Source organism: Chlamydotis macqueenii, chromosome 3 (genome assembly GCF_036417535.1).
Source record: "Chlamydotis macqueenii isolate bChlMac1 chromosome 3, bChlMac1.mat, whole genome shotgun sequence".
In the NCBI taxonomy this organism is placed as follows: Eukaryota; Metazoa; Chordata; class Aves; order Otidiformes; family Otididae; genus Chlamydotis; species Chlamydotis macqueenii.
The window spans coordinates 86,495,208-86,505,287 of record NC_141558.1 but is presented as its reverse complement, the minus strand read 5'-3'; the positions used below and the strand labels follow the sequence as shown (position 1 = coordinate 86,505,287).

Sequence of the window (10,080 nt, the reverse complement as noted above, 5' to 3'; positions counted from 1 at the left end):
GAAAATGAGACGAGCTGTGCATCGAACAGCAGGCATTTGAAAGCCTGGCAACCTTGGTCCCGATTCAGCCAGTCCTGGGCACAGCTCAGTCGCCTTTTCCAGGGTCACATCTGTGTTGCTGACTTGCTGCAGGTTAATGTCTTCATGGTCTGTAGCCTACGCCCCAGGGCTCTATTGAATCATTGTAATCGTTCACCTTTACCGTTAGCTATGACTATAGCTCTGGCATGTCCCCTCCACTGGCCTTTCCCACGTGCTCATTTTATTTTTTAACCTCAATACAGGGTTCAACAAGAATGATCTTCCAACAGAAAAGATCTCGCTAGGAGTATCTGCCTACTGGAGAGGAATAAAAAGTGGTGATTATTTCAATCAGTTCAAGAGTCTCTCTAACAGATTGGCACCATGTGAATCACTTGTATCATTTTGTGGTAATTTAGATCTCAAGAAGGAAGATGTACAATACTTGTGACATTTTTCACCTGCTCCACTTTACGGTTGTGCACGTGTATCTCAATTGGGCAATCATGTTTATACTAAAATAAACAACCCCCAAATGTTCTGATTATATACAGGTACAATCTTTTCTAGTATATCTGGGGGGGGGGGGGGCAGGGAAGGAGCACTTGAGAAACAATGATATTTAATTGTGGCTTCTAAATCTGGTGGAGTTCTGCCTCCTGATCCTGTGAGGCCTGTAACCTCATTCAGTCCTGCAGCGAGGCCCCACTGAGAACGAGCCAGAAGAACCTCAGTGAGGGGTAAAAAAATCAGACTTCACCATGAGAACATTTCCTAAATATGTCCTAAGCATTTCTGCCCTTAGAGACATCTCTTTTACAGCTTTTACTAAACTCTGTGTCTCCTGCTGGCAAATACTTTCCATTTTTGTTCATAATTTTAAACACAAATATATGGTTATGGTGTCTCCTCAGATGCAATCATTCCCTGGACAAACTGTAAATGTTAGATTTTTAAAGTATTTCAATGTCTGCAGGTTGTATTTTGGTTGCATTTCTCTTCATTCTCTCTGATTTGTCTCTCTGTAAAAAAATGCCTGGAGAAGAGCTGCAGGTCCACTAGAGTCCCATTAGAAGGATTACCACCTTCCCCATCTATTTCATGCATTTGGATATGCAGAACATAAAATCCCATCAGGTGTTCTGTTGTCATATAGTTAAACTGTTGCTTGCTAGTCCTCTTCTGGCACTACTGGTTTTCAAGTTACTTTCCTGTCAGTAAGTAGGTTTCCCCCCTGACCTAATGCATGTTAACTTTGGAGTGAATTACCACACAACTGTAGGGTTTTTTAAATCCTGAATTGCTCAGAAAAACGGAATTTTGATAATATCCCAACATAACTTTACAAAATCAAGAAAGGTTTATTTGACATGACACAAGAGTAGTGAGCAGAGAATACTTCTCCACGACATTTCTACTACTTGAAAGCTAACTCAGTATGAACTCACCTTAACAGCAAAAGGGACGTACAAACTAACTCTCAAATCATCTTTAAAAAGACAGAATGTACTGCTTAGCTGAGGGGTGTTTACAGCCTCCCATAGTAGTACAGGTAGCCAGCACATAAGAGACAATTTTAATTTTCAGTTGACTTACTGGCTTAAAGAACTGAGTTAATGAAGCTAGGGCTATTTTCTTCAAGTACTCACATCTCTTGGTGCACTCAGCAGTGCTGCCTCAGCAGCTAGGCTCCTCAGGAAGCCGTGCCAAGAGGAAGCTCTCATGCTGCAGTGCCCAGGGTGGTATGCAGCCACAGACACTTTAAGGAGGACTGGCAATTGGACTAGTTAATCTGTCAATGAAAACTCCCAACACATGTCCTGTCTCCATCGTACCACATCGGCCTCACACTCTGTAATGTTATTGCATTCAAAGTTGCTGCTGAGGAAGAGCAGCGACTGCTTGAGCTACTGAAGCATTAATGGCCTGCTTGATGCATCAACAGGGAGTCAGGAAACTCCAGACTCAATGGTTAGATAAAACAACCATTATTAGTAAACTCTGTCATAAAGCAGTATCTTCAAAAGAGGTCTGTTTACATTATTTCAATTAAATTACAAGTTTTTATTAAAAAGTTTTAAGCATGAGTGTCTATATATTCCTACTTTTTTTTTCTGCCATGAATTAATTTGATGTAAAATTCTTTAAGAAGGTTAATATTCAAGTCAAAAGGTCGTTCGCAGAATTAATTAGTTGTTCACAAAGACCTACATACTCCATGGATGTGTATTATTTTAAATGTTAAATAACCTTGGCTTTAAGTGCAAAGCAGAATTCAAAGTGTAAGATGGGTAACAGAACCTCAGAAATATATCAAAGCTCCACCTTCATTATTGCCACACCAGTATTTTTCCACATCGCATTTTTCACTCAGATCAAAAAGCAACTTCTAGTGGGGGGTCAGCAGTATTTCCACTTCACAGACGAAAGCAAAACTGTAACTTGCTCAAGGCCATTTGCTAAACCCGTCCCAGAAGCACAATCCCCATTACCCAGCCCTCCAGTCGATGCTGGAAACTCCTCTCTCCTTTCTTGTCTGGGAAAGACCGGCAGCCGTTAACCGGCTGTAACCGTAGCTTCCCTGCTTGCCATACCTCACCTCTTGCAGGTCCCTTTCTCTGGGGCCAAAACACGAGGGCCAGGGTGGCCCCCATTCTCCCGGCTACAGCCAGCCCTCAGTTTACTGTCCTCAGGCAGTGAGTGTTGTTTAGCACAGGCAAAGAAATCCCCACGCGCTTCAGACACCTAAACCGACTTTATTTCGTACTGAGGGAAATCGAGGACAAACACCTGCAGAATAAATAGGAAACAGAAGATGGAGCATCGCTCTCTGGGCCCTCCCCACCCTCCAGGCCTCCCTCCCAGCTCACAGCGGAGAGGCCTGGTACGGAAAAAAACGGAGCCCACGGGCGGCGAGGCCCTCCTCTCTCCCCTCCGGGGTCCCCCAAGGGCAGCCACCCGGCAGGGAGAACCCCCAGTGCGTACAGGCGGCCCACCCCCGGCACACCGGGTTGGCAGCGACCAGCCCCTCTCGGCGAGGCAGCTTCCGGTCGAGAGCCTAGGCTCCAGCCGCGGCGGCTCGGACAGGTCGCAGCCTGGGAAGCTGGGGGAGGGGGAGCGGGGGGTGTGCGGGCCCACCCGGCCCGGGACCAGCCCCCGGGGACTCTCTCGCCACCGACCAACTTCCGCGTTGAAGGCCCTCTGCGCATGCGCGGCCAACACCGGTACCCCCCCCCCTCCCCCGGTCTTCCCTGGCTGTACCACTGTGTGCCTAACGTGTGGGTAGAGCCAAAAGAGGGTGGCAGCTCCAGGTAGCTCTCTAGGTCTCAGCCCCTCCTTCAGCCTCCTCACAGAAACGTTTGTTCCCCTCTTGAGTTTATGGGTGCCTTCCAAACTTGTTTCTCTCCTAGTTCCCGCCCTTGATCTAACCCAACTCCCCCCGGGAATGCGCTATGGTATATGCCACTCCCAGCTGATCCGGTGGCTTGCCGAAACCATCCCGCTCAGGACAGGGGGAAGCCAGGCGCCGAAGGCGGGGAGGGGGGGGTGCGCATTGTTGAGCCAGAGGCCGAGCGGTGGGGGAGGGCGGGCGCGCCCCTCCGCGACAGCGGGGTCTCCACAGAAACCGGCGGGCGGGAGGGGCCGGCGCAGAGAACTCCTTGCCGCGTCCTCGCTCCCCTGCGGCCCCGGCCGGTAGGGCGCGGCCGCCCCCCTCCTGCGCCCTCCCCTCCGCCGCCTCCCCAGTGGTCGCGCCCGGCTCCAGCTGACCGGCCTGGAATCCCGGCTGGGAGCCCCGCGCCCCCCCGCCCGCCGCCGCTGCCGCCGCCCCGCGCACCGGCCCCGCCATGGGAGACGCCGGCAGCGAGCGCAGCAAGGCGCCCAGCCTGCCACCGCGCTGCCCCTGCGGCTTCTGGGGGTAAGCGAGGCCCGCGGGCGAGGAGGGGGCTGGGCTGGAGCCGGCCCGGCCTGGTCCGGCGCGGGAAGGAGGAGGAGGAGGGAGGCGGGCGGCGAGGCGAAGGGCGAGGCGGCGGGGGGCTGCGGCCGGGCGGGGGCAGGGCCCGGGCCTGGCTGGCGGGGCGCCGGGCCAGGTCGTAGCCCTGGGCTCGGGCCTGTCACGGGGGCCCAGCCCGCAGCTCCCCCCCCCCGGGGCGGGGGCGGCTGCTGGCCGCTGCCGGGCGGGCCGCAGGGGGTGCCTGCTCGGGGAGAGGGGCGGCCGCCTGCCTCCCGGCGTGGGGCGGGGTGCGCCGCGTCGCGGGGGGGCCGGGCGGGAGGGGGCGGTGGCTCCTGGCTGAGAGGAAGCGGGTGACCTGGCCGTGGGGGGAGGGGGGTGGCTGCGTTGCCCCCGGGCGCGGGGTGGGGGGGGGGCCTGGCCTGGCCTGGCCGGGAGCGGCGGCCCCGCGGCCTCCCCCCACTGCTCGGGCCCCTCGGCGGGGGCCCTCCCGGCAGCTCGGCTTGGGGAGGCCTGCGCGCTTCCCTAGGCAGGCGGGTTTCCTGGAGCGGCTGCCCCTCCTCTGGGGCTGCAGGCTGCGCTCCGGGGCCTGCCTTTAGCTCCGCATAGGCGCGGAGGAGTAAGGCGAGACCCCGGGTTGGGGTCCCAGACGCGTCCCTGCCCTGTGCCCGGCGACAGGGAAGCTCTCCCTGCTACTCACACGGGTCAGCGCAGGGCAGCATAAACTAATGAAGGAAAAAGGCTAAGGACAAAAATATACTTTTTTCTCCGCCTTATGAAGGCAGGGAGGTTCATAATAGGTAATGTCCTGGTTAGCTGTTGGCTCATCCCCTTCTAGAAACGAGGAAGTAGAGTCATTGCTGCTTGCCAAAGATGAAAAGAAAAAAAAAAAAAAGCCTGTTCCTTGCTAAACTCCTATCACCTCTAGGGTCATGTCTGTTAAAGATTTTTCCATTGCTGTTTTTTTTTTTTTTTTTTAAATCAGATGTGTCATGGCAGATGGTATAGCGACAGATACACTTGATCATAAAGTGTCTTTAATGTATATCACAGAAACATTTAGTCCCTAATGTTCTTATTTATGGAAAGTTGAAAGAATATGTGACTAAATAGACTTTTGAGGGCCCACCTGAGATTTACACTTGTCTCTGACTGTACTTTCTTGGGATTTATATCATACAATTTAAGGTACTCTGGGGAAGTGGAGGCTGAGAGAAAAGACATGCAATAAGAATGATATACTGATGTCACTGTACATTTGGTTGGTTTATTGGAGTGGCAAGATTTAAAATGAAATCCCATTTTTGAGTTATGATAGAAGCCTGAAATGCAACAAATTCCATGGCCCTGCTGGGAGTGATCTTGCAAGACAGATTTGAAATGCACAGTAAATTCTTTTGTTTATTTTTGTTTTGTTAGGCTCCCATATTTGGGCCTGATGTTTTCTGTAACGTAGTGGAAAGCAAGTTGCTGCTATCTCTAAGGTAGCGTATTGACTTCTGGAACATGATACGGATGTGAAAGGAGAGTTGCAGAAAGTTGGAAGTGAACTTTTTCCTTGGGCTCAACTTCTTGGCTAGTTCAGCATGTTGTGATAATGAGAAGAAAATCTGGTGCTTCGTGTTCAAGGATCTGCTTAATGGTGAAAGGAGGCTCTCAAGAAAACACATTACCTTTAAAGCCGCTAGTTTTTTGTTTGTTTGGTTTTTTTTTAACATACATTTCCCTTGCACAAGGAGCTATCCAAATGGTATTTTTTTTGCCATTTTTTTCCTTAGGATGTCATCCATGCAGTAATGGTTTTTGTAAGATATTTTTGAAAGATAGCACTCTGGGGGAAAAAAAGCTCACTTTCTCCACCAACACAGTGAATAAATTAATCTGGTTTTCAGTTCCTTTAAGTATCTGCCAGGTACATTATGATACACAGTGGCAAAATACTTATCTATTTTTTTCACTTTAAAAAAAAAAAACAACAAAACCCGACAAAAGCTGAAACTGTGCTCCAGAGTTTAATGGTTTGTTGTACTTCTCAGTCCTGAAGAAACTGAAGTATTGTCTTGGCCTTATTTACCTAGGTCTTGGTAGTGGTTGACAAGATCAGCTGGTAAATCTGCACAGACATGCCCTTCTAGTGAAGTTGCGTTGGCAGGAGTACTTAAGGGGTCACAGTTTTATGCCAGCTTTTTGGAGAATGTAAGTCATGATAGCAAAAAGACTTGTATGCATCTGAAGTTGGAATTCTGCTGCTCTAGATGTCAGCTAGGGTTATTATCAGCAACATGTCTTAAGACAGAGTCTTATCTGTGACTTTCATGTCACTTTTCTGTATCTGTCAAGTCACAGTTTGGAATAACAAGGCTGTATTTGCCCTTTATCTTCAGGACATTTAAGGCTATGAAAAGTTCTGAAACTTGTAATTTCATGTAGTAGTTTCCATGAAATTTGTAAATAAAGTAATGTAGAGGAATATAATATATATTATATATAATGCTTTATGTTTCCCAGTCTTCATCAGTCCAATGGTTCAGAATCCTTTTGTGGTTTTTCTTGAGTGAGCCCGAACCATGAGAATAATTCAGTGTCTGTGCATCAGACATTAGGGTCTAGATTTTGTCAGGTATAAAAGATGGTGACTTTAGTTTTGATTGATTTTATGTAATGCTTAGTCAGGATTATTTGCAGTAAGATGGATGCTTTCTGCAGTAGTCCACAAAGATAGGAAGCGTTAAGGAAAATACTCAAAGAAGCATTAAAATTGAAGTAAGCTGTGGGGCTCTGGGCTAAAATTTTCTTGGTGGTGGACAGTGATAGAAGTAGTTCCTGAGATGCATGTTGATGGTGGCGGCATGCAAAGAGATTACAGGAGAAGACTAGTATCTACTATTGCATTAAAGTTGGATGGGTTCTTCTTTTAAAATGCTTGGGTTTATATTAGAAATTCACATCTTGTAGGTTGTAAGAATCTCTAGTGACAGGAAAATGACTAAACTCTTGATGTTTCAAGATCTAAGAGACTGAAAAATGAATAGCTGAAAGAAGGGACTTGAGCGAGACTGTTCAGAACTTCTGAAACATCTGTTTAAGGTCAATGGCTAATGTTGCTTACCTTTTTTGAAGATCACAGACTCCATCCTTCAGTCTTCTGCAGGCTTGCCCTTCTTTTTAGAGCGTCCAGTCTGTCATTTCTGTTTGAGTTCAAATGGAGCATTGAGATGATATTTATATTTTACAAAATCATTTCAGTTACCCAGATAATCTCAATTGAGAGAGCTCATCTGTATTCATGTTATTTATGAAAAATTCACACAACTTATTGTTTGGAAATATCTTGCTCCCCTTCCTATTTTTATGTCTTAAACTTTGGTCAGTTGCAACTATCTGGCTTTTTATTGGAAGAATCTTAGTGTACAAAGGTTGGAAAGGGTGCAGTATGCAAGTTGGTTTTTTTTAGGTTACTTCATCTAGGGTTTATGCTGTGGTTAACTTCTCATGATCTGGAAAAATTCTTCTTTTCCTGATTAATAGACCATGTAATGTTTTTGGTTTTGGTTTTTTTTTTTCTTTTCTTTTTTTTCCCCTTAGATTAGTGGATTTCAGAAACCTGTTTTGCTTTATGGCATGTATAAAATCTTCAGCTCTAAGTTAATAAATACATGAAAATATATGTATATATTCCAATTAAGCCTTTTTGATTATTAGAGATGAGGCATAATCCTTTAATGAACTACATGTTGGCAGTTCCCCATTGGCTTTTAAAGGACTCAATGAAGGTTTCACTTGTATATAGATCATCAAAGGATTGGGGCTTTTACTATTAAACAGTTACATGCATAGATGAAAACTTGTAAGCTAAAATACTCCTTGGCTGGTAGAAGCATATACTGTGAAGGAGTATGTCAGAAAGGGTAATACTTTTATAATTCTGTTTATACTGTAGTGGCTGCTGCTTATTTTTCTTATGGCCCAGACTGACACCATACCGTTGCATTCAGTGCCTTAGAACCAGAGAGAAGGAAATATGTTAATGCACGTAAAACAAATGAATTCCATTCTTGAAATGGTGGCAGCCAGCAGGAAGTTGATTGAAAACACAGTATGATTAGTTTCATCTCATCTTATTTCTGGCAACTGTAAGGTACTGTAGTCAGCTAAAACTGATGGCAATATTGTTTGAGAACATGCCGGCAGGGGTTTTGCAGGATGTTACCATTTGTTCTGCCTTTCTCTGACAATGCATGCATCATATGTGTGATGAGACATAATGCCCCAAGCATTCTGTCCAGGCCCAATCCAGAGTTTATTTCTGAGTCTGGATTTTCCAGTCACTTATGTATCATCAGGTCCCTGCCATGCCAATCTGGCTCTTTTCTCAATCTTGTTTACTGAAATTAAACATTTGATCAAATGGTGAATCATTTAACATAAGCGTGATTAGTTTGTGCCTGTATATCACCGAAACTTGCTTTTAGCTTCTGAACAAATAACGACTCTATATAAATACACATATGTATTTATATAGAGTATAAATATAGTGTGTATCTATATGTGCCATTAAGAAGCCTCTTCTCTGGCTAGTCTTTTCCTTCCTTATTTAGGTGATTACAGCTGTTCGTTCCATATGAACTGTCAGTGACTGTCCTCTTTCATACTTTCTAATCTCATAGGCTGCATAGGTCGTTGTGAATGCATAATGGCTTCATAAACTTAATTTTGCTTTAGCTGCTGTTGAAACCTCACATAAATGTTCCTAAATGAGGCTTGAGTAAACTGTTGAAATACGTACCTTTCTGAGAAATAGTTTTCACTGGGCTTCTATCATGCAGTTCCTTAGCCAGGCTTTCACTTAACAGGAGCTTTGAATCAGATGCTAGAATAAGCAATAATTTGCCACTTTATGAAAGACAGTGTATGCGCTACCAAATAGGTTATTGTTTATTAGACCACTGAGGTCTTTGAGTGAATAGTAAGCAGTGAGGATCAGATAAGGTGCTTCGGGATCGCCGTGTGTGGGGCTGGGTTTCTCTGCAGTTATTGATGATCAGAAATGTCATTTCTTCCCTCTAAAGTGATAAATTGATTTAAATCAATAAGTTAATGACACTTATGTTTTAGGAAGGTTAATTCCTACTACCTTGTATAAGACCTAAAGTATTTTTTGTGAGTGAGATAAAAGCTTGTTTGCTTTTATTTATTGCAAATGTTTATAGGCCATCTATCACAGGAAACTGTAGTTGGTTGGAATAAAGTAATGAATTTGCCTGCTGTAGTCCTTGTACTCTGGTCTTCGTTTAAGACTAAAAATACTTGAATATTGTGTTTTTTAGGTTATGCATGAACTTACTTAATACTCTGTTAAATCCTTGGGTGAAATAACTTGAAGCAGTTTGTAGTTAAAGCCATCATTAACTCCTATAACACATCTGCTGGCGTGTTACACAAATAGAAGTGCCAAATTATTTAGCTGACAGAAAAGAGTCTGATGAGGAATTGATTTATTTACATGTTTCCCTAGGAAGTGCTACAAAGGATGGTAACAGACATCGGAGAGAGACTGAAATTCTTCACTTGGATCTTAATTTTAGAAGATATTGAGAGTTATGAGACACAGACAAGCTTTTATCTGAGGAGAGAGTGGTAGTGGTGCGGGAATTGAACTTTGTCATATTCCTTAATTGAAGAGGAATATGCAGAATAAAGAATGTTCTTGTGATTTCTCTTAGTCATAATCAGGTTTTTGAAGCTTGGAGACCGATTTTTTAAATTTTTTTTTAAATACAGTGAGCAATTCCCTCTTGCAACAACAGTTGCAAGGTACCACCTTTTGGATCAGGGCTAAGTTTTCTATTTGCTGCAGAAGCTTACCTTTAGGAGTAGAGGTTATTGGCACTTGAAGTAAAAGCAGATGAACTGGATTTAGTACTTAAACTATAATTAGCTCGTTTCTAGGAATGTGAAGACAATGCTTTCTTTTGCAGTACTTAATAGAATAGACAAAACAGAAAGGGGATTTTTGTTATTTAATGAAGAACAGCTGTTCTGGATCAGACCAAAGATGCATCCAGCCCTGTTTCTGATTTGGGTGATAAGTGATGCTAAGGGAATAAGCA

At 45.1% G+C, this 10,080-nt stretch overlaps 1 protein-coding gene across 2 annotated transcripts in view; it reads left to right on the top strand.

Moving 5' to 3' along the window:
- The first annotated feature begins 3,730 nt into the window (after positions 1–3,730).
- Positions 3,731–10,080, top strand: part of ZFAND3 (zinc finger AN1-type containing 3) — a 149,396-nt gene continuing 143,046 nt past the window's right edge. The window contains exon 1 of one of the 2 annotated variants that reach the window (XM_086743562.1): positions 3,731–3,937. In XM_086743562.1, the coding sequence (XP_086599688.1) occupies positions 3,867–3,937 (71 nt within the window). In that variant the 5' untranslated portion in view covers positions 3,731–3,866. The remainder of the gene's footprint in view (positions 3,938–10,080) is intronic. The other variant, XM_086743563.1, reaches the window with a different exon arrangement.